The 25,451-nt window shown below is 43.3% G+C and overlaps 1 protein-coding gene across 1 annotated transcript in view; it reads right to left on the reverse strand.

Moving 5' to 3' along the window:
• Nucleotides 1-25,451, reverse strand: part of HUWE1 (HECT, UBA and WWE domain containing 1, E3 ubiquitin protein ligase) — a 121,077-nt gene that overhangs the window by 82,646 nt on the left and 12,980 nt on the right. The window contains 9 exon segments of the mRNA XM_018560716.1: nucleotides 412-480; nucleotides 591-638; nucleotides 762-839; nucleotides 3,509-3,571; nucleotides 3,668-3,820; nucleotides 6,269-6,475; nucleotides 6,666-6,764; nucleotides 8,479-8,548; nucleotides 9,336-9,468. Coding sequence (XP_018416218.1) covers nucleotides 412-480; nucleotides 591-638; nucleotides 762-839; nucleotides 3,509-3,571; nucleotides 3,668-3,820; nucleotides 6,269-6,475; nucleotides 6,666-6,764; nucleotides 8,479-8,523 — 762 coding nt within the window. The 5' untranslated portion in view covers nucleotides 8,524-8,548; nucleotides 9,336-9,468.

Below are 25,451 nucleotides of genomic sequence, written 5' to 3' on the forward strand. Positions count from 1 at the left end.
GTCCGTTCCATTGAAAAAAATAGGGCTTGCCTATTGCTTGATCGCGTTCGATCGCACTGCGGGCGGGGGGGAGGGGGGATGGGCATGGAAGCCGTGCGATTGAATTCAATGCATCGCCACGCCCCCTCCCCAAAAAGTGCAGGGGGGATTTCTCAGTGATTGACGTGCGTTCCAGTAGCTAGCGCTCTGGAACGCACACGCTTTCGGTGTGAACAAGGCCTAATACATACAACTTGGAGTAAATATATAAAAACAGTAAGCCCATCTACTGATACAGATGAGATTTTATCTTTGGTTTAAAGAAACCAATTTGCTAGAAGTCATTAATTTCATTGCCACAAAGCAAGGGCAGGGGAGACTGCATCTTTTCAATCCTACTACTCCACTATAAGGGATAAAATGGCACTCTACCTGTTTGTCCTTGGGAATGCTGTGCAATTTAGTGAGGGACTCCATAATCTCCGAGGGACTTTCAGAAATCTAGAAAGCAAACTCACTCATTAGTAACAAATAGTAGAATTAGTCCTTTGGCAGAAGACTGAACAGAAATCTGCTAGTTTGCACAGCCAGAAAAAGTTCGGGATTATTACCTTATCAAGCTCTTCTATGTGAATATAATGTAGTGTGTTACTTGACGTCTAAAACAAAAGATACAAAAAAAAAACTTTATCAACCATATTCGAACCCATCATCATATCTTCATCTGCCAAACCAGCTCTATACAAAGACATACAGGATCTACAAACCAACTAAAGACTTACCCTTTTTTCAACTTTCACCTCGGACCCGGGTTCTGCATAAAATTCAAAATGTAGAGTGGTGGCGCTGGGGGGATATTTCTGTAGAAATAAGTTATAAAGGGGTTGATAAACCTAAGACAGCAGCAAGGCCAAAGTATTAGTAGTGCTATTATACTAGGGATGCACCGAAATGGAATTTATAGACCGAAAATAAAAAAAATATTTGTCAGGCCGAAATGGAAATTGAAAATGAAGGGTTTTTTTTCTAAACTTTTATAAAAATGTTTACATTATTCATCATTTAATTTTTTTTGTCCAAGTCCTAAATCTTTTTCTGCAGCCCCTGCTATGAACAAGACGCCTCTATACTGAATACTCGTGTAGATTCATAACCTGTGGTTATAGTAGAGCACTTCCTGTTCATTCATAACTGGGGACACAGTAAGCATACTATTCCCTCAGTTATTTACACTCAGTGATCAACCCCTAACCCGCTCTCCATCCTGACTCGCTGTCACAGGAGGCCAAGCAGGGCGGCACAGGCGAGCTTGGCCTCTTGTGACAGACAACAACTCCCCTGCAATGCTCCACTCAGCATTCTGAGCCGTCTCCTCCCTGCTGGTTGCCGGTCTGTATTCCTTTGGATTCCCGCTGGCTCTGCCGATACAGGCAGGGTAGAGCAGCGGGCATCGAATTGGACACAGACCGGCAACCAGCGGGGAGGAGAGAAGCCTAGCGATGCAATGAATTTGTCGACATTTTTGACTGTTATGGCACTTTCAACATTTTGCCCAAAGTACCATTTTCAGAGCATTTATTTTGTCAGGTTTAACATAACATAATGGTAAATATAAACTATTTCCAGGCAAAAAGTGGCGCTCTCTCCTTTCTACTAGACAAACATTAAAAGGACAAATAGGTATGCCATGTAATAAATGCCCTCATCCCCCAGAGTGCAAAAAACCTGGTCCAATGCTTACCTTTGTGCCTGTTCCAGCCACCTACCCAAGATACTGTGCAGGGCTAGTCCCATTCATTTTAATGGATAGGCCAAACTAACAGCAGCCTACAACAGTCACTCAGAGTATGACTTACCGATAGGAATGCATGGGGCTGGGACATGCATCCACAATAAAAAGAGAAGGTGGCCAAAACCACAAAGGAGGAGAGATTGCTGGAACAGGCAAGGGGGGTAACAAGTGTTACATCAGATTGCCTACACTTAGGCTGGGGTGAATCTACTAACAAGACAACTTCACCAAAAGTGTCTGCAAAGCAGCGAAGGAAGAAGCTTCAGAGGAAGAATGGCATAGACCAGGTTAAAATTATCCCACAGAGCGACCAGAGCATCCGCTGCTATGTATCAGATCCCTAGACCTAGAATAAATCTGCCCAACTGCTTATTGAATCTGGAAAGCAGGAGGTCCAGGTCCTGCATTTCATACTTTACAACAAAGGTCTTGAAACACCTCTAGCAAAAAGAGAACATTACAGGGTCAAGATACTGTCGACTGAGGAAGTGAGCCCACCAATTTCCCACTCCGGAAATATGCGCGGGGGATAGTACTGGAACTCCGAATCTGGTCTACTTCTCTTTGAGCAGCAAGATGTTTGCTTCCTCCCTGATGGTTGATGTATGACACCGTTATGGCAATGTCCAAATGAATCCTGGTCAGTTACACTATTGTTGATCAGGAAACAGGCTCCCTCCACAGACAATGTTCCATGCAGTGATTGGGGAGGTGTCCTTTACACCCTGTCTATCAGGCTGGCATATCTGGTGGGAATCCTCCAGAGCGATGGAAGTAGGGACTTCTGCAATTCTTGGGCTGGGTTCAAGGGCCGCCAGACAGGCCACCCCCGTGGCTTACCCGCAGCAGGGTCCAGGTAAAGCCTTCAAGACAATGTCAAGTACTGACTGATTTAGAACACTGCAAAAGCAACCATGCTTAACACTACAGCATCAAGACACTTGATTGACGACAACAACAAAAAAGTCTTCATAAGTCTTGTAAGAATGAAAGGTTTGTTTCTCTCAGAGTGAAAGAGGTCCATTCTCCTAGGACACTAGCAAAAAAACTAAAGCATGATAGGAGAGGGGTTTGCCAGTGTCCAGTCTCTTGAGAGCAGAAGTATAACCTAGACGACTCGGCATTACTTCAAACCTGTGTCCCTTAATTAACTATTAAGAAATCATGCGGGAAGACATTCTTGCACAGTGCTAGAGCGTCTTTTCCCCAGATTTGGGGCAGATTGCTGGCAAGAAATTTTGCTTAATTGTCTGCTTTATTAACAGTAAACGCATAGCAAGAATAAGGCAAAATCAGCAACAAAAGAGTTCACTAAAATATATGTAAGGTACGCAGAATTGCTAGAAAATTAGGCCATTTTCATTTTCTAAATTCAACATCTACTTTGCTACATTTAGTGCACTTCCAACACTTAATTTGTGTAGCCACCAAAAAGCAAATCCAAGTAGCAATCACCAATTAAAATCATTGCAGGTTGTCCATTTAATTCCTGGTTTGTTTAACAGACTACATATACACAATTTATGAATTTCTAAGGTTCACATTTTTGCTATCTGAATATTCATGGCAGTTTTATTAGGATTCTATCCTCTTATTATAGAAAATAAACGGTGTGGTGATCAGCACAAAAACACAATCATTTATTTTCCTCCAGTCAGTTTTCCGGTATAGATCTTTTAGATAAACCAGCTTGCAATTTATGTAAACATTCTACTGAATCTGCAGTAATGATCTTACCGACATCTGCATGTCTTTGCAGCATTCCGCAAGACCAAAGCCGTTCTCCTTACCTCCCCAGCTCTGAAAACAATCAAGATGAAGAGTGAGGGAAAAAAAAATAACATTGTTTATCTATGTACATAAAAGTTATATGAAAATATGTTACAAAGAGCTCACCTCAGCTAGATGCTGGAGTCGTGATAACAACGGCGTCCTCTTCTCAGAGGCCAAGCGTGTGATATAATTAGATCTTTTACTGAAGACATAGAGAAGGTTTAGCACAGCTAGCACCACTTGCATGTCAGAAGAGGCGAGCAACGTTGTTAAGTGCTATAAGGGTAAAAAAACAAAACCGTGTCAGCAAATTAAAACCCTTTTTTATGACAGCCAATAGAAATTTTAAAAAATACACAAGGTGAAGTCAAAGTAGTATTAAGGTCTGGGCGTTTACCTTAATGCATTCTCTGCATTACGGTAAAAACGGCCCAGCAACTTTTTTTTCTCCCCCAGTCCCCCCCCCCCCCGCACTTACCTGTCAGCGACGCTCGTCCTCGCCGCCAGTCCCGAAGCGATCCTCCGTTCCCCCGAACTTCTGTGTTGCAGGGGGAGGATACTGATGGCAGTGGAGCCATAGGCTCCTTCTGCCATCAATCAGAGGGAAGGGGCGTGGCCTGCCACAGGGCTGTGTATGTCTATGGACGCACACAGCCACAGCGGGCACGAGCGCCTCAGTTAGACCGATGGTGGCACCTGTGCAGGGGGAGTACTGCTGCGGGGACCTACTAGAAAACGAGGAATTGAACAGTTTTAATGAAAAGCAGCAACGGGAGGGTCCACTTAAAGGGCAAAAAAAAATTGAGGCTTTAATATCACTTTAGTCAAGCAAGTCAATTGAAAATTGTAGCATTCTGCTGCAAATTAAACCATCTCTTATGTAGCAAATGACTTGCATATGTATTTGTGCCTCTCATTCTGGCATTTCTGAGCAATTGAGACAGATTTTGAAAGATCTACAACAAATTTATCTTCGCTATCAAGATAGAATATTAAGTGCACAATCAAGAAGTGACTGGGCAGGTTTATTATTGTCTCAATGCTTTTAGAGCAACTGTAGGGGGAATTTATGGATTAAGCAGCTACATAGAAAATCTTTGCTCCTGTTGTGCTGTCACACGCGAAATGTTGGAAGCACTCCTTACTACATACAGATTTTCAGTTGTTGGGAAATTTGTACAACAAATCACCATTCCTTCCGTTCTTATGGAGAAAAGAGTCGGAGGTGTTAACTGTGATTCTGTTATCACAAAACACTGAGCTGGTTGCACAGGGGTTTGTAGCAAGTCTGGCTAACGTTCTATATACTCCTCCATCCGCATGTGACACAGCTCATGTGTGTGTGTGTATTTTATTAATTACAGGTGCACCAAAATGAAAATCTAAACACCAAAACAGAATCGAAATAAAAAAAATAAAAAAAAATGATGTCAGGCCGAAACCAAAAATGTTTTTTTCTCCAACCTTTTTAAATATATATTTTTTAATTTATATTTTTTTACTTTACAGTTGGGGGCATCCGGGAAATATGGAGGCTCTAAACAGACCGCTGATATTTCCCTTTAACAATACAAAAAGATTGAGAACACGGAGTCCTCAATCTCTTCCTGTATCCCCTGTTATAAATGAACAGGAATCCTCTATACTGAGTGTTCCTGTTCATAACTTGTGGAGATAGTATGTTTACCATGTCCTCAATCATGAACAGGAAGTGATGTAAAGCACTTCCCATTAATTATTGGGGACACAGTAAATATACTATGCCCTCAATTATTTACAAACACTCAGTGATCACTGAGTGCTTGTACCCGCTCTCCATCCTGACACTCTCACAGGAAGCCGAGCGAGCATTGCGGGGAGGAGAGCTCAGTCTGCTGAATCACCCACCCCTCCAGTGAAAGCCGACAGCTGTCCCCGCCCCCACACTGTCGCTCTCCTGATCTGTCACAGGAGGCTGAGCGGTGCGGGAGGAGAGACGTCGGCCGCTCACAGCACTCCACTCCCCCGCTCTGCCTCCTGTGACAATTTATCTTCTCCCCACTGGACGCTGCGCTGTCAGAGGTGACAAAGAGCAGCGGCCAAGCGGGGAGGAGAGAAAGCAGGATGCACAGCTATTTTGGCTGAAATATAGCACTCTGCATTTTGCCAAAAGTGCCATTTTCAAGCAAAATGTTTCGGTGGCCAAAATTTCAGTGAATTTCATATATATATGGCTCAAAATTTCCACTCGCCCGCTCACATTTGGCGAGTGGAAATAAAGAGAGGGCGAGTGGAAATTCATACATATGAACTTGGTGGCATTAAAGCTTAAATTCTCGTACACGACCCAAACAAGCTAGAAATAAGAATGGTTTATATTGAGTGATCCTTTCTCTTGCAGTTCACAAAATTGGTATTCATCAGTCAACGTAGTCAGCAGGCAGACACAGTACTGATTCTTAATTCCTGTCACCGCAAGTATTTAGTTTAAGATGTAACTACATTGAAAATATTTCAGTCAGTAATCTGAGCAAATAAGAGTGCCTACCGACCAGTAAGTGATAGGCGTGTGTGTAAAAATGACAGCAGGTCAAAAGTGACACAATACAGGGATGTGTGGCTTTTTTTTTTTATGGTAAAATGGAAAAAGCAGCATGTGAACATTTAATGCATGCGTATGTATTAACTGTTTTACTAAATTACCTTATTTAGTGTTTTGGGAAAGCCTATACAATGAAGACATACCTCAATTGAGCTATAGAGATGCCGAGAGAAGCTGTATTCAATGAGCAGGGCAGTGAAGTTGAGGACTGCCAGCAGAAGTGCTTTAAGCTGCTCCTTCTCAGGTCTGTCACACACCAGCATCCAAGACATATTCTCCACAGTCTGCCCAGCGTCCGCTAGGATCCCATCAAAGCGATCTAACAGGTCCACCCAGTGATAGAGCTCACACTACACAAACAGAAAAGGATCAATTGGTAAATAACTCACTGGATTCTAACATATAGAGTGATTTTCAATAACAGATAAGTGACACTTACATGACAATATAAAATGGGTTACATCAAACAAGAAAAAGTTGCAGCAAATCATAAGAGATTCATCACCAGTTAAAATTGAAGATTGGTGATAGATCACATACCTTTCCAATATTCCATGTTTTGATCTGCTGTAGCTCGAGCAGAAGTTGCTCATCTGTGCAAACTTTCAGCTTGTCAATCAGAGACCTGCAGTCTGCAGGCTGTAGGGAAAAAGAGATGAAGATAAATACCTTCTGCAACAATGGAGACAGATAAATATTGTATACAACAATGGAAAAGCTTTATTTCTCATGTACCAAACTACTGCAGTGATCCTAGCAATATTTCAGGTATCGAACTACTGCAGTGCTCCTAGCAAGATTTCATCCCAGAGGGGAGGGGCAACAGCCATGTTCACATTCAACCTCTCCAGCTAGGGCACATAATGTTGCACCCAAATCAAATAGATGTAAAACTCCTTTAACCTTTCAGTTAATGGCTTTTGAAATGATGGTATACAGATATTTGGACTAAGCTCAACATATTAGAGAGCTAGAAGAGTGTTTTCAATCAGATACAAACCTGCAAGATATAAATGGCACCATCAGGAGGCTGTGGCACATCTAAGGTGAGCACACCAAGTTGCAATTAATAAGTCAAACCTTTCAATACTAGCATACAAAAAAAATCATGCATCAGTTTTGGAGATTTAAACTCCCATTGACAGGCATACAGTTGCAGTATTCTAATCACTGCCATCTTGAACTGCAACCTGATGTGCTTCACTCTAGTGTCTGGATGTTCTGTTTGTGTGGCTGGACCAAAGGACAGCCATCACTGGTGTGGGCTAAAAGGAATTGTCAGATTAGATACATGAAAACCGCTATGGCTGACTGGGTGAGGAGCACCTTAGACAGCAGATTGCAATGCTTGGATGTTAACATCCATTTAGTTATGGTAAGTTAAGTAAAGCCAACATATTTCGGGGGTGCTTTAAGCCCCTGAAAATGTGCAGGACATGCATTTAACCAAAAATAAACAACGAATTTCAACACCCAAGGTTTGCAATTCCTTGTCTAAGGTGCTCCTCACTCACTGTACTAGATGCACCCTCCTTCGCATTTATCATTATTCCAAACACGACAGTCACTGACCTGCAACATATCATGTGCATATTACGTGTTGCTGCATGTAAAACACACAGGCTTATTCCATGACAGCAACTCTTTATGGAGTAAAGCAAAGATAGGAATGAGGGCCTTGCAATATGTACCTACAAAGCCAAGTCTGGAATACAAAGTTTACAATAAATGAAAATAAGGATGTGCAATACCCATTGATGTAAGCACTGTGCTGGCCACGGACGGTCAGTAGTGAGGAGCCAAGCTAGGATTTACAAGATATATATATCTATAGTGTGTGTGTGTGTGTGTGTGTGTGTGTGTGTGTGTGTGTGTGTGTGTGTGTGTGTGTGTGTGTGTGTGTGTGTGTGTGTGTGTTACAGTGCAGCTTATGTAACACATTGTTCTGCATTTTACAGCACACTTCCTTGTGCTTTTAACAAGTTCAACAGTTTAAGGCCCTGTTTAAGCAGGCCTTCAGGCTTGTGTAGTTGGCATCAGTTTGAGATGCTTCTAACATTATTCCGATGTCAGTGACAAGTGTACACGACCTACAATTGACTACCTTTTGACATTTGACCTGCATCAAACAGGTTTTGCATCCCCATAGACTTGTATGAGAATGCAAAATTGGTAGGACGCAAACAAAAGCCTGTTAATACCACCCCTTGGTATGGTAGATTACAGGGCTAAAAGTGAACCCAACATGCATTATGCTATTAAAACACACCACATAAAAACTCAATGAAGGAAGCACATGGAAATCTACTTCGCTTTTTTTAAAGGAAGAATAAACACTTTCAAGGATACTTACTGCCTCTGTTGGCGTCTTCTTCAGCTTCGTCCTATCCACCTTCATTTTCAGATTTTTCTTATTCCTTCAGCTGCAGAGGAAAAAAGGTTTGTAACTGAAGAAGTGAATTGGGCATTGAGACGTTCAATAAACACGTAACGCTAATAAAGAATAGAAATATAAAATACTTCCCAGCAAAATCGAATAAACTTAACCCTTTCGCTGCCAAGGACGTACGTCGTACGGAGCTACAAAAGTGCTTCCAGCTGGCCAGCTCAGTACGTCGTACGGACCTGGCATTTACAGTTATATCTACTATAAAAGCGACCATCAGCTTATAGTAGAACTGTTCAGCAGACTGTCCCCTTTAAATTAATAGCTGTCATCAGCGGCTCACAAATTTAATGCCAGAAACATGACTGACAGGGAGAAACAAAAAAAAATCGAATTTATCAGTTATCGGTTTCCATACAAAAGAATGTACATGACACATCCAATATTCCCAAATTAGAACAATGGGCAGCTATGCCACAATAATCATTACTTAAAAACTTTCTTTGCACATTATTATTATCATCCGTTAAAAGGTAGGCTTTTTTTTTTTAAGCCAATATAAATTTCATCTTTGTACACAATTTGTGGTGATTTCACCCTGCACCAGTTTTCCTGTGTTTGCTGGGGGACAAGAGTGTGACCTTCTTGCCCAAACTAGTCTCCAAATGAACATGCACATGGAGGATGTCTGCAGCTTTACGAGTGGGAGCAACATATATGCCATATAACAGAGATTCTGAGAACACTGGTGTTCTCTTTAGGTAAATGGATCAAACAATAGAAATCTGAAACATTGTAAAAAGCAAAGCACACATCACACTTACTCTAGCTGGATCCAGCAGGGCGCGAGAAAGGAGAAGAAAACTGCATTGAAAGACCGCTGCAAGGCTGCAAGTGTTGTCCAAAAAATACAAGGAACCAAGAACTCTACAAGAAGATGCACTCAGGATGCAACAACTAAAAACAAAAAAAGAAATAAATATGAATATCATTCTTGGGCAACCGTGAAAAGGAAAAAAAATTAAACTGCTGAGAATTCAGGCGTCATATAGTTTAATTAAAGCCCAAATGCAGTGTTTTTGTTTAAATTTTTTTTAAATCAAATACTTTTTTTATTAACAAAAACAGAAGCTAACAAAAAACTGTTTTCCTTTTTGACAGAAAAAAATAATATACAGGAGTATAAACAGAATAAAACTCCCACCCATCCAAAACCTTGCTCCAAACAGCAGGTCACAACCCTCACAGTTAAAAACACAGATGCAAAAGCACAAAGCAGTCATCTTATAGCAAACAAAAGGAGCTGGCACTAAAAAATAAATAGAAAAGTTTTCCCAACTCAGTGCAGAAACTGAAGACCAGGCATCAAATTAGTTGACATGGGAAAGGAGAAAACAAATAAGCAAGACTACCATATGCCATTCTAAGTCCTCATTCATAGATGCGACATGAGCATTAAAAAAAATCCCATACGAGAGCGGGCGAAGGAATTGTCCACTGCCTGTGCACCCCACCCAGCACTGACCAGTAACATTTCCTGTCCTTAGATGACAAGCTCTCTGACTGTATCCATTAAGGAACAGAGCTGTCAGCCTAGGACAGAAAGTTGGTTTATAGGACTACACAACTCTCCCTGTCTATTGTGCCAATGTCAGAATACCAAAACAGTGACCACAGCAGATTGTCTGAAGTCTCTGTTCTACCAAGAGTTTTTGGACCGGTGCCTTTGACAATTTATTGAAAAATTGAACACAGAGGTCCAAAGAGTGCTTGAGTCCTGCTTCAAGCCAGTATATGGCCAAGCTAAAGGCCATGGTGCCCAATCTGCGGCTTCAAGGCAGAATGCAAACCTTTGATACTTGCTGTGAGGCCCTTAGCCCCCATTCACACCAGGGCGCAGCGGGGACACGTGTTTGTGCACGTTTGCGGGACTTTGTTTCCTGCGTTTGGCATGCGTCCCTATTGATCCCCATTGGGTCCCTGAACACGTGCCAATCGCATAAAAGTAGTACAAGTCCCAAATTTGACATGTGTTCCACTTTTTTCCCGCCAGCATTCTTGTGCATGCAAAAAAACGCATTTGCTTGGCCCCGTTAGGGCTGCCATTACCCATTAATGGCAACTTAAGAGCGTTCTGGGTTTGAGCATATCGTGAATGCACATCGAAACACGAACTTTTGTGCGTTTGACACATGTTCACAATATGCTCTGGTGTGAATGGGGCTGTAGACCCCTTGCAGTGGGAACTTATTTTTCAAGAGGTTATAACAGTGGTTTCTATTAGCCTACTCAACCTTCTGCAGCACATCCACAGTCTCCAACCACAGATGTAGCGCACCCAGCGTCTCCAGCCATTATTATCACCAGTATGTCTGCAGTCTCTGACAGTACCCTCTAGCATAACATATACTAAGCATTATATGTGGCCCATTGATGATGTCAGGGGCCACAGCTGAGGCCCTCTATCCCCCGTCCGTTCCGCCAGTCAGCACTGGCGCATCGGAGCGGGGGAAATCCAGCCCCTCCCCTGTCACGTCAGAGAGCCGTGACAGGATCGAGAGGTGAGCGAACGCCGGTATGTGTTCGCTCACCTCCCGATCTACTGAGCCGACCTGTGACAGTCTCATTGTCACAGGTCGGCTAGAACTATGAGGCGAGTGAAAAGCACTCACCTCATAGTTCTCCTTTAAGGAGCAGTAGTGAACCATCTAAAACCTCTTGTCCTTGTATTTTGCTGTGTTGCAAATATTTAAACCGCAGCTAAACCCAAAAAACAAACACATAATATATTGCAGCTTCTCAGATGTGGTGGCTGCTGGCTTATCTTGCTTCACCATCTTGCTTCACCCTAGGCTGCTCTCCTGATTTGGACAATCTGACAACACTTTCAAGGCCGAGAGCAAAACATGTATAAGGAAAACTCTAGGTGTAATACAGCGAATGAACAGGTACACTGTCAGCTATTTATAAACGGATATCATCTACTCTAAACAGCGAGCACATCAAGTCACAAGTATAAAACTTGGAAACTCCCAGTAAATATGTCCAGTAAGGCTAACTGGTTACTTACAGGCATATATGTATGTGAACTGCAGTTTCCCACAGCTTTAGTATCGCCTCTATTCGGACTCTGTTCTGAGCACTAGAGCTGCAACAGTTAATCGATTAAGTCGATTAAAATCAGCGATCGAAAACGTTGTCGACGTTTTCGATCGTCGATTCGTCGGCTATTGATTAGCCTGTTCGGGGCTCCACACACGGCCTGAGTCGCACGTACGTCACACGCTGCGCCCACGCGCCCAGGACGCTGAAGCCACGCCCACCGCACAGGACACTGAAGCCGCGCACGCCGCTGCCGTGAGCTCCCTCACTCGCTGCTATCTCGCAGACAACCGAGGGCGCCCGATGTGAAAGTCAGGACCCCTTGAAACTGTACCCCCCACCCACACACATCCGCTAGGGAACTACAAATCCAAGCATGCAATCATTGTCCCTGTACAAAACCCCCCCACATACACACATATCACCCAGGGAACGGCAATATCTGGTTGTTGTACAGGGGCAATGAGGGCATGCTGGGACTTGTAGTTCCCTAGCTGATATGTTATGAAGCTGTGTTATTTACTGTACACCTGAAAGTACTACAATGCCATTATAGAACTAAGAATAGAACATTTAAGTTTATCTATGTTTTATTCTACGTTCTATAATGGCATTGTATTTTTATTTATTTTTATAAACTTTTTTTAAAAGTTTATATTTATTTTTGTTTATTCAATATTTTTATTTAATATGTTACTTTTAGGGGCTTCGGGGAAATATTGGGGGTCTAAACAGACCCCTGATATTTCCCTTTTAAAATAGAAAAAAAAAAAAGAGATTTAGAACACAGAGTCCTCAATCTTTTTTTCTGCAGCCCCTGTTATAAATGAACAGGAATCCTCTATACTGAGTGTTCCTGTTCATTCATAACATGAGTACATTGTTTACTATAACTACAATTATGAATGAACAGGAGGTGATGTAGATCACTTCCCATTCATTCATAATTGGGGATACAGTACACATACCAGGTCCTCAATTATGTACACTCAGCGATCACTGAGTGTTTGCACTTGCTCTCCTCTGACACGCTGTCACAGGAGGCTGAGCGAGCGGGAGGAGAGCTCCGCCTCCTGTGACAGCGCGGCCTGTCTCCACCCCCACACCGCTCTGCCGGACTGTGATAGGCGGCTGAGTGGTCTGGGAGGAGAGACAGCGGCCGCTCACAGCGCTCTCCTCACGCAGGCTGTCACTTTCTCTCCTCCCCGCTGGGACACAGAGCAGCGCCCAGCGGGGAGGAAAGAAAGCACGGATGCACCGCACCGATGTTTCTGCAGGAAAATGACACTTTCGGCATTTAGCCAACAGTGCCATTTTCGGCCGGCGCTCCCCCCGGTTGTTACGCCACTGACCAGAATATACATTAGTTGGTGGCATTCTGCATTGTGCCACCGTATTATACAATGCAGGATACCATGCACAATAAAATGCAGAACACCAGCAGTTATAGAGGAACACTAAATCCCAGCAATAATACATTAAGCAGCCTGTATAATGTACTATTGCTGGGATTTGTTGTTCCTCTATAGCTGGTGGTATTCTCCATTGCGATGTATAATGTATTATTGCTGGGATTTGTAGTTCCTCTATAACTGGTCAGTGGTATTCTGCATTGCGCCGTATAATCATACAGCGCAATGGAGAATACCACCAGCTATAGAGGACTACAAATCCCAGCAATAATAAATTATACAGCGCAATGCAGAATAACGCCAGCTACAGAGGACTACAAATCCCAGCAATAGTACACTATAGTGTACTATTGCTGCGATTTGTTGTATTCCTCTAAAGCTGCTGGTATTTTGCATTGCGCCTCTGTATAATGTACTATATTCCACACCACACTTTTTTTTACTTCCACCGCTCCAAGCTTGCTCCCGTGATGGACTACAATCTCAATACAAACTAGTAGTCCATCACTGGAGCCTTTTTTTTTTATCCGATTAATCGAACTTAATAAATCTGCCAACTAATCGATTTTGAAAATAATCGTTAGCTGCAGCCCTACTGAGCACAAAAATGGTTTTACAAAGCCATTACTAATGGATGCAAAACCACTGGATTTTACATGAAGACCAGTAGAACATGGCTGGTAATAGAATGAGCAAGAAGTTAAAACAAAAAGTCAACAATGGCTTAGCTCAGGGGTAGGAAGCCTTGGTATGCCAGCTGTGGTGAAATTACAAATCCCATCATGCCTCTACCGCTGGGAGTCATGCCTGTAGCTGGGACTTGTTGTGCAACTTAGACATGCTCTGACGACCCAATTTGGTAACGCTTCTCCACACTTCCACCCAACACTGGTCCTGGACGCCCTTGTTGCTGCCTGCAATACTAAGGGCATTATTTATTATCTATATAATTGCTTATTAACCAACTCGACACTACAATCCCCTTTGAGTGCCAGGAGTCAGTGGGAGAACGACCTACGCCAGTGATGGCGAACCTTGGCACTCCAGCTGTTTTGGAACTACAAGTCCCATGAGGCCTTGCAAGGCTCTGACAGCCACAGACATAACTCCAAGAGGCAGATGCATGTTGGGATATGTAGTTTTGGCACAGCTGGAGTGCCAAGGTTCGCCACCACTGACCTAGGCCCTATTACAGACGATGACTGGATGGGTGCTGTGAGGGATGTTCTCTCAGTGTCTTCATCAATGTCTCATAGACTTACCCAGCTGGGACTTGTAGTTCCACAACAGCTGAAGTATCAGAAGACTACCCCTGAGCTTAGCTGAAAACAACGGATCTCTCCCATTCAATGGGGGCATTTCTCACAAGAAAGCAGTATATAAACAAGGTGATCAAACCCTAATCTCTTCACTTGTCACTATTTTGGATGGTGTGCTCTATAACATGGCATTTTAAAAGTCAAGTTATGTCAGCCAATTTTTCTAATGTAATGTAAAAAACAAGAGTTAAACTTGCTATAGCCAATTTCATGGATCGGATCGCTAGGTTCCTCCATCCATGCCGGCTATTGTATTTAGGCAGCTGCCTATATACATGAATAGTGACAACATCTGATAGGATGCAGTCACTGTTCAGCCTGGTTTAGTGGATGTTTAAACCTTTCAAAATATTGTTGAGGTGGGTATTACTTGCAAGGCCACCCATGACCCAAATTCTGGCCAATTCAGCAGGAAGTGAAATTCAAGCCATGCATGGCCAGCATTACACGTGTATTTGTTTTTAAATACAAAGTTCAGTGTTTGAAACAGGAATCCACAATCAAGGAGGAAATGAATAACAACGCTCACACAACAGACATCTCCGAAGAGAGTGCAGCTTTCAGGTCATTAGAAGGCAGGATTTAATCCCAAATAATAGCACACATTAAACGCCTTACCCCTGCAGAAGTAAGGCTAGTTTCTAAATTATTCATACTTCCATCACTTCATATAGATCAGATATGCATGAGCTGGCTGGTAGGAAACCACAGACAGACTGGGGTGACTGCTATAAGGTGGTAGATATCATTTCATATATTAAATTCTTTTTTTATTAGGTCAAGCCAACAATTTTGCAGTTTTCTTGCAGATACAAAAACCACCAACTGGCCTAATTAGGAACCTACAAGGAAGACGTTAAAGATCACTGCATGTGTGTTCCTTGCATGACATACATACCACAGCCACTGCAAGGGGGCATCACTCTCCCTGCTGGATCTTTCATTTATTTTACACAGATGGGAAGAGCGAGACGGCAGCGATGCCTCAGCTTACCATCATCCCCCCTTGACTTCAAGTCCCACTGTACCCCTTTGAGGGGCAAGACAAGTTTGAACTCCCACGAGGCCCATACTGCTACCATACACAGTTAGAACAAGCTAAGCTATCACATACTTGTCGATGGATTCCACTAGAGGAGCAAATCCTTGGCTGCGCGTCCTGACACAATTATGTATTGCAGCACCACATGTGATCTGAAGCATGCGTACCACACTCCCATATTACCTCGATTAGAGCAATACATCCTATTAGATTGCAGACTCAAAAGATAGCTTGCTGCCATCTGCAATGGAACAACTTTCTATAAATGACTGAACACCTTTCCTACGGCTCTGAAAAGGAACCAGCTTGCATAGATGAAGGTAAGTTACACCCCTTTACATTGTTACTCAGAGTACTTCATGATCACCAGCCACCCATTAGCAAAAGCTCTAGCAGAATAGAAGAGGCATTTCACTGTCATTTGATCACGTGAATCAATATTTGATATATACTCTCAATTGCTGGAATAATGGGCATTGTGCTGTAGAACATAAAAGCCTGCAAAACATTTGATTGTATAGAACATTTGAAGACAACGTGTTTAGAACATTTGAAGTTCACAAATCTTTCCTGAGAGATACATGAAGGGTTCCATTGCTACTACTCATTCTGTAAATGCTAGTTGCCTGGCTAAAATGTTTACCCTCTGGCTTCTAAACTGTGTCCCCCGGAACAAGTATGTACATAAGGACATAAGACTTTACTTGATATGCATACCGGTTCAAGTTGTTCAATGATATAGGGACCAGTCACACCACATCATCTCCAGACCAGATTAGATTGTTTCCAGACCCAAAATGCATCCTAATGTATCCCTATGCTATTTCTGGCCTCTGTTCACACCAGCGCAGTCCTCCGTTCCAGACCAGAAAAATACTACACGTCTCATTTTGTTTGGTCTGGAATGGACTGGAACTGTGGGCAGATTCATAACATTTTCGGGACCAGATCTGGTCCAGAAAAAGGTGGGAACCTGTCCTAAAACAAAATTGAACTGAGTGGGTCAGCAAAAAAAAACAGAAAATCTAGTCTGATCAGAAGGGGGTCAGCAATGGTAGCTCTACTTTGAGTACCAGGAAACATTTCTTTTCATTGAGATGTTAGAAACCACTGCACTGCAGGCAAGGGTATATGGAGAGTTAGGCCCCATTCACACCTGACCGTTTTGTAGCGCGTCCTACGCTCGATGAACGCTCTACAAAACGGTCAAAAAAATAAATAGCATTGTAGTCAATGGTATCGTTCCCACCTGTCCGTATTTCCGCCCGTCCCGAACGCACTACAAAACGGCCCACGCATGAAAAGGTCCCGGAGCGTTTTTTGCTGCGTATTGGTCCGTTTTGTAGGGCATTTTCCATTTGTATACTGCCAAGTAGCCTTTGGAATCTCGCGACGGTCGCACTACTTTTTTACCGCGAATCGCGGTAAAAAAACGCGTGACGGTCGCGCGACAGACGCGCATATTACAATACGCATAGGTGTGAATGGGGCCTTAGTGCTCCTAGTAACTTCTCGTATCCTCTAGAGCAGGTATAGACAAACTCCAGGCCTCCACAGCTGTGGTGAAACTACCGTCCTATCATGCTTCTGTCTCTGGGAGTCATGCCTGTGGTTGTCAGTCTTGCACTGCCTCATGGGATTTGTAGTTACACCACAACAGGAGGGCCGGTGTTGTATCGAAAGCTCCAACTCGTCAAAATCTCCAACTACCTCACTGCCGAGTACTTGCAAGTTGGAGATATTGACCAGACGGCGTTAGACTGCAAAACACAGACTGACGGAGCTTCTGTACAGCTGCATTTTAGCAATATTCAGCAGGTGGCAAACTCGAGTATTCTGAAAACGCTATGCGTGCATTCGCCCTGCAACTGTACAGAACTCCAGTCTTTGAGCACCGGAAGTGAGGTAGTTGGAGCTTTCGATAGAACACCGGCGTTTGCCAAATCCTGCTCTAGTAGATTCTCCACAGAACTGGCTCTTTAATTCAACGCAAAAATGCTCTACATGAAATGCTGTAGAGAAGGGTTGTATATGTCACAATTTGCACACGTAGAGGTGTGCAGTAGTGTACCAAGAAGATGATGGGGCAAGACAGTTCGACATTCTACTAGGTGCCAAAAACTACATGCACTGCAACATAATAATTTAACATGCAATGCACCCAAATAAGATAGTAGCATGTGACAGTTTGCATTTCTCAACAACCACCAACCTTAAGGCCCCATTCACACTGAGCGAGATATCGCGGATATTTACCGCGCGATATCGCTCTCCAATGCATGGCAATGGGGCTCTGTCTGTCGCTGTCGCAGGACCCTTTTTGGGAGCGGATTTTGTCGCGATTCTAGTTTGCTCAACCATTTGCACGATATCGCGCAACAAACCACGCAATATTGCGCAAAATGCAAATTGTGCGACATACGCGCGATTTGCGAATCGCTCAGTGTGAATGGGGCCTTAAAGGAGAAGGAGGTGAGTGAAAATAGCTCAGTCTCATTAGTTCGAGCCGACGTGTGACAGTTAAACTGGCACACGTCGGCTCCATAGATCGGGAAGTGAGCGAAAGCATACCGTCGTTCGCTCACTTCTCGATCATCCCCCTGCAGAGAGCGGTGACTGTCAGTCACAGCTAACATACTTCTCTTTTAAGCCAGCCATACACCTATATATTTTCGTTGCAGCCAAGAACCCTCGTTCTATTCTAGCTCAAATAACCCATCATGCATAGACCAATCCCATTTTCGATAATCATTCGTTAGCAATACTAAAGGTGCCCATACACTGCACGATTATCGTACGATAATCGTATGCGATCGGTTTTTCGTACGATAATCGAGCAGTGTGAACGGAGACATGCGACCGTTTCTACTGTACGGTCGCACGTCTTCTGTCGAACCAGCATGTTCGAAAACCAGCCGGGAATCGTACGATTCTCGGCTGGTTAGAACGGTGCTCGGAAAAAGACAAATGCCGAGCGGGCCGGAGTGCGCACGCGCACACTGCCCGTTCAGCATTGCGGTCATCGGAAGCCCGCCCCTCAGGGGGGCGGGCTTGCGATGATCGAGAGTGCGATCTGCCTGTCCAAGATAGGCAGATCGTACGTTTTTTTAATCCCTGTACAACCATCGCAAGACTAAAGTCTTGCGATGGTTGTAGAGTGTATGGCCACCTTAAGTCACTGAATTTCGTTGATCGACAGAACGGATTTTCATTTGCGCATGTGCAGTGTTCTCGCTGTGATTTTATTCGTACAAAAGCGCCATTAATCCATCGATTTTAGTTCCATTCGAAAAAGGTTTTCCAGCCTGACCGATCGAGGAAATTCGTACAGCAATTAAAATCGTTGGGTGTCCCATCAACTGATCGATTATCGTTTGAAAGACCACTCGTGGAGGATTTCCGAAAGTCAATCGATAGGTGTACAGGCACCTTTAGTGTGAGTACCGTGTTTTTACTGCTTGTGTGTCCCTGTCGGGAAGATTTTTCCTATATGGACACAGTGACAAGAAGTGAAGTGGAAGTTCTCAAAAATATAGACATAAAAGCACTTTTTGAAAGCCCAATTGTGTAAAATTTAAACCAACTTAAATTGCTGGGTTCCCATGAAACATCTTTCCTCTGGTTACTGGGCCAAGAAATAAGGAAAATCGCAGGCAGTACTCAACCTATTTTAATCTTTGGGTGACGGCTCCACTTTAAAACAAGCTTCTTTCCTAAATTACAACCAAAGCCCAAACGGTTTTAGTTTTGAATTGAGTGGAGATGGATTAGAACCCCTGCCAGGATTTTACTGCGGTCTGTGACCCCGTTAGGGAGATTCACCCCCTATTTGTCCTGGTGACCGATATTACTTAAAGTGAGAGAAATTCCCAAATTTTGGGTCAACAGGAATAGATGGGAAATCTTCCAATGGGGACACTACTTTGGGTGACCTTGCTGACCACCAGAGATTTCCCTAATTTTGGAGGGATTGCCTCACTTCTTGTTGTGACTCAGACAGGAAGTGAAGCGAAATCCCCCAAAGGCAAAAAAAACCTGACAGGGGTTATAACTCTCCCTTATCTATCCAAAACTTTTTTTTTAAATGTAAATCCTGTTCTATCACTCAAAGGAAGGATGAACCAAGACTTGACAAATTCCAGGAGCCTTGATGACAAATGCCTAATGATTAGTTGCCACTGGTTTTGGACCTTATCTATTGGTTGAGGTGAAGAATTTGATTTCCAATCAGTCAAACCTCGAAAAGGAGAAGAGAAGCATGTTGATATTCCATAAATCCCGATTTTGGAGACCCAGAATTTGTCCACTTTACTAGCAAATCTAGAAAGTTGGTGGTGAAACGTCAAACCACTCAAAATACAGGAGAGGTTGCTCTGTTGCTGGGTTTTTTTTTTCCCCTCCTTGGTTTGTAAAGTGATGTTTAGGATCCATGTACATGGCTTTGAAAGTGATTACTTTGCATCCATCAATAATGAAAAAGCAAACAAAAGCCACTTCATCAACTATTCCTCTGGCACGGCTCCACACAACACACACCTGCACAAGATTACCGTCCCTGCCACTCCGATGACCTACTTCCAGAACTTGAAAAACTAGCAACCTGCCCATTTACCAGGCAGATTATTGCAAACACATTACGAGGCAGCATTAAAAGCTTCTCTTAACACAGGCACACCTCCCCCTTCCTTCATCTTCAACAAGGGATAATGAAATTCAGCTTGTAAAAGGACAATAAATCAGGGGCTCTGGATACAACATTGTGCAGTGCGACAGGAAGCGGCTTTTGTCTTCAGCTGCTCGCTCTGCTCAGACACACCACCTCCTACTCTGTACAATATGTAGAACACTATCATCACACTATCAACAAAGGACGTCTACCTGAAAAACAGAGTCTGGAATAATATCGCAGAGTGTGTACATGATCAATTTGCTATGCCCAAAATAGATTTCATTACATTTCCCAAAAGAAAATATTTGTGGAAAAAAAATCACAGCTCTGGTTTTGTCAGATTAAGGCCCAGTTTTCATAGAGTCGAGCGTCTTTGGTGACTTTTAGGCTTTTTCAGCATTTGCATGCGTTTCAGCCTGGAACATTATTTTAGTCAATAGAAAGCCAGTTACTATTCACAAAATGTTTGTAACCTACACCCTAAGTGCATTTTCAGGCACTCAGATTGAAGCCTTTTGGGGGTCAAAAAACAGATCATGTACTTTTTTGGAGCGACAAGCTTAAGGCTGGGTTCACACCTAGGCGCATCGAATATGCGCATTTGTGGCACGTTTTTACCGCGATTCACGTTAGACAAACGCGCGTTTCCGAGGGCTACCTGGCTGTATCCCAATAGATACACGCGCGGCAAATAGGTCCCAAATAAGCTCCTGTACTTTGGGCGTAGGGCGTTTTGCAGCGTGTTCCTACGCACTGTAAAATGCCCAGGTGGCAACCATGCCCATAGGCAATCATTGGTTTTCACATGTTGAACGTTTTACAGAGCGTAGGAACGCGCTGTAAAACGCCCAGGTGTGAACCAAGCCTAAGGGCCTGTTCACACCAGATGCAGTGCGTTCCAGCCCGATTCTACCCAGAACGCATTGCCTCTCATTGCGGCTAGCTCACTTTTTTTGTGGGGCAGGAGGGGGCGTGGCGGGCCATTGAAGTGAATGGCAGAGCGGGGTTAGCGCATGCTGAAGTGCGCAGAAGTCGCCAACTGTCTGCCGAGTCAATAGCTACAGACCTCCAAACTTCGTGTGGCCTTCAGATTGGCACAACAACATTGCGTAGAGAGCTTCATGGAATGGGTTTCCATAGCTGAGCAGCTGCATCCAAGCCTTACATCACCAAGTGCAATGCAAAGCGCCGGATGCCGTGGTGTAAAGCACGCCGCCACTGGACTCTAGAGAAGTGGAGACGTGTTCTCTGGAGTGACCATTCACACTTCTGGCAATCCAATGGACGTGTCGGGGTTTGGCAGTTGCCAGGAGAACGGTACTTGCCTGACCGCATGTTGCCAAATGTAAAGTTTAGTGGAGGGGGGATTATGGTGGGGGGTTGTCTTTCAGGGGTTGGGCTTGGCCCCTTAGTTCCAGTGAAGGGAACTCTTAAGGCATCAGCATACCAAGACATTTTGGACAATTTCATGCTCCCAACTTTATGGGAACAGTTTTGGGGATGGCCCCAAGCAAGGTCCATAAAGACATGGGTGAGCGAGTTTGGGGTGGAGGAGCTTGACTAGCCTGCACAGAGTCCTGACCTCAACCCCATAGAACACCTTTGGGATGAATTAGAATGGAGACTGCGAGCCCGGCCTACTCGTCCAACATCAGTACCTTGACCTCCCAAATGCGCTTCTGGAGGAATGGTCAAACATTCCCATAGACAAACTCCTATACCTTGTGGACGCCTTCCTAGAAGAGTTGAAGCTGTTATAGCTGCAAAGTGCGGGCCAACCCAATACTGAACCCTACGGACTAAGACTGGGATGCCATTAAAGTTAATGCACATGTAAAGGTAGGGGTCCCAATACTTTTGGCAATATGGTGAATATTTTAAAGGGTTCCGCACTAAACTATGCAAGCCAAAGTGGTGGCTCTGTTTTTTTTTGTTTCAAACTGTTATAAATTTCCAAGGCATAACATTGTAGGAGAAACAAGCATAATCAATACAATTACAAAGATTATACATACCAAGGAAACAAACAGAAAAACACCCTCATACCGTTTTCCAAGTGCAATACACTAGCTGGCTAAGCCGCCATTCAGCACTAGACTAAAGAGACCAAATAGACCAAAACCAACCCAACTAAAACTCCATGCTAAGATTCATCCTAATACGACACTTCATCGCTTGACCCTCTGAACCCAGCTGAGTGCAAAATGATCGGAAAAGGAAAGAAAGGAAAAAGAAAAAAAGGGGGGGGGGGGGGAAAAAAACTGGATAGGATAGAAGAGATCGTGCCATCTACTGTACAGTTCACCTGTGAAACCCATTCCCCAATCCAACCATCACCAGCACCTTGGAATGACATAACCATCCCAGCCATGTTTAGTAGGTGGTTTTAGGGCGCTGCAGCCTCTGTTAACCCCTTCATGACTGAGGCCTTTTTTTCATTTTTTGTACCCATGTTATATTCCAAATTTTAGGCCTGAAAAACTCTTTAGCACCACACTTTTAGGACTGTTGGATGACTGTCTGCCACATGCTGTGGTTCCATCTTCCAAATAAAATGTGTCCTTCAATTGTTACTAAAACATTTAATACTGAAGTGCAACCTTTCTGGAAAGCTGAAATTAATGCTACAACACAAATTGTCTAAATACAACTGCCATGGGCATTCTTAAATATTAGTGCCATTTGTGTATTTTCTGCACATGTGTACAGTAATCCACCATGAAATGCCTCCTGCACTTTGCAGGAACCTCTTGTAATAAAGACCAGACAATGCTGCTCTCTCTCCACGTTCAGAGTGTATGGACTTGTATGGATGGACTCGTCATTTTCTGTAGCCAGTGCTACATTTAAAAGGCAATATCTCCTGCAATGCACGCAAAATTATTCACATCATCTGCACTTGAGTAATATATCACCATGGTTTTAAGTAGGTGGTCAGACAAACTGTAAAAAAGTAAGTACCCCCATGGGAAAATGTTGTCTTTTTCAACATATTTGAACAGGGAAATCTTCAGTCAAAAAACAGTACCTACAGATAAAGGTGATGTACTTGAGCAAATGTCATAACATTGACACGATTTATGCACTCTCATATTCTAATGAAAAAGCAGATTTGTCTCATGGAAAATGCAAGTACTCCCATACATTTACCACTTTAAATCTATGAAATTATAAAGTGCTGCTCCAAATAAGCAGGCCATGGATTAGAGCCTCTTTAGGTGGAGCATGTCTTACAACTCCGATATGTAGAGTCCGGTGTTCGCTTTCCTAAAGACTTGTGGCATCTTCATACCAAGATCAATAGAGCTTTCTATGGGCATCCGAAAGGTTGTGGCTGCCAAGGGATTTGAAAAGACTGCCAAATTATTTTAAATCAACTGCTGTACCCCAAGAAAAATGGCTACTACTAAGTAATGTAGATTTCAAATGACAGCTAGTTTGTACAGGACTGGACGGCCTAGTGAATTCAGCCCAAGAGCTGATTGATGCTATATGAAGTCTCCAAGAACACCAACATTCAACATGTGATCTTCAGGTAACTTTGGCAATAGTTGGTGTCAAAGTGCATGCATCTATGATCAAAAAGACTGTACCAACTTAACCTCCATGGAAGATTTGCAGGGGAGCAAAAAAGTCCGATGTTGAAAGGAACATTAGAGCAAGATTACAGTTTGCCATTGAACATATGGGCAAAGACCTGGGGGGTTATTCACAAAAGGGTGAAGAGTTTGGAGAAGGCAGGAGAAGTGAACAATCTAGGACAACACAGTTGATTTGGAAAAATTCTCCAATTCACCTTGTTCACCTATCCTGCCTTCACCCTTTTGTGAATAACCCCCTTAAGGCTGGGTTCACACTTCAGCGTATTGGAAACTCGCGTTTGCCACGCGTTTCTACCGCGATTTGCGTTAAAAGAAACTCGTGGCAAACGCGGTGCATGATGAGAATGTAAGCCCATCTGTTTAAAGGCTGAAGTTGAAACAGAAATGGATCTTTCCAACAAGATAATGATCTGAAGCACACTAGCAAATCCACCAAGGAACGGCTTAAAAATGGAGGATGTTTATAGTTATAGCTAGTGATAGCCCTGAATTGAATTCCATTAAAATTTGGTAAAGGGATGGGCAAGTAAACCCGCAAATACCTTGCAACTGAAGGCATTTTGAGTCCATGTTGAAGACTGGGTGATATTATGTAAAATGTCTACAAAAAAATAATGTTAAAAGGGGAAATACCAGTTCTGAGGCCAATGGTGTAGGTTTCGCACAGTACACCATCACATCTCTTCATATTTTTATTGAACTGAAAATGCACTTTTTCCTTGTGTTTTATTCAAGTATAATCACACTCAAACAACTTTTATATGCATAAACTGATCCAATCTATAATGGGATCAATTTGATAATGTGGCAAACCATGTAAGCATGCACTTTCATCACATTCCCATTACAACCCTAGAGTTACATAACAAGCTCTTAGCAAACGTTTAGCAAACTGCAGAAGTTGTTTGTCAAACTCCAGGAGACCTTCGAGTTGAACTCTTAAAATATTTTTTCAGGTTTCAAGGTATTTATTACATTTTCCAAAGTAGTACATTGTACAACATGTAATTAGGGACCACACATTGTACATATGAAATCAAATCTCAAATAAAGAGTGCGATGGAGAGCTCGCTAGCATGGAAAGAGCAATCAACATGCATCTGAGGAGCAACAGAGAATTTGAGATCAAGATGGGGATCAATCCAAGGGAGGGTTGAAGACAACGCAGAATAACAGGGAGGGAGGATATGGAAAGGGAGCAGGGTGAGGATGGCCTTAAAATATTTTAACAAATGCTTAATATTAGGGCTGTGGAAATTAAAGATTCATTTGTCGATTAATCGTTAAACTTTTTGATCGATTAAAATAATTTTGATGGCTAATGAAAACACTCACCTCTCCGTCGGCGATCCCGTGACGTCACGGACATCGACGTCACCGGACTCCACCCACCTTCCCCAAGTGGCTCCGTCGGCTAACGAAGGGAAGGGAGGAGTCGGGTGACGTTGATGTCCGTGACAGCTAACGAAGGGAAGGGGGAGGAGTCCGGTGAAGTCGATGTCTGTGATGTCACCGGACTCCTCCCCCCTTCGTTAGCTGACAGAGCCACTTGGGCCGGTGAGTTTGCCCAAGAAACTTTCTGCACGAGCACCAGCCAAGGCATTGGCCTATACACATACAGCACAGCAATGAAGTAATAAAATGAACTAGGATCCCACCAATCCAGCACGTTATTATTCTGAGTTGCCCCACTCAAGCGTCGGCCATATTGAGTGGGGCACGTGAGATTAATAAAGTGCTGGATTAGTGTGATCTTAGTTCATTTTATTACTTCATTGCTGTGCTGTATGTGTA

The sequence above is a fragment of the Nanorana parkeri genome, unplaced genomic scaffold (assembly GCF_000935625.1).
Source record: "Nanorana parkeri isolate BGI_ZX_2015 unplaced genomic scaffold, ASM93562v1 scaffold475, whole genome shotgun sequence".
In the NCBI taxonomy this organism is placed as follows: Eukaryota; Metazoa; Chordata; class Amphibia; order Anura; family Dicroglossidae; genus Nanorana; species Nanorana parkeri.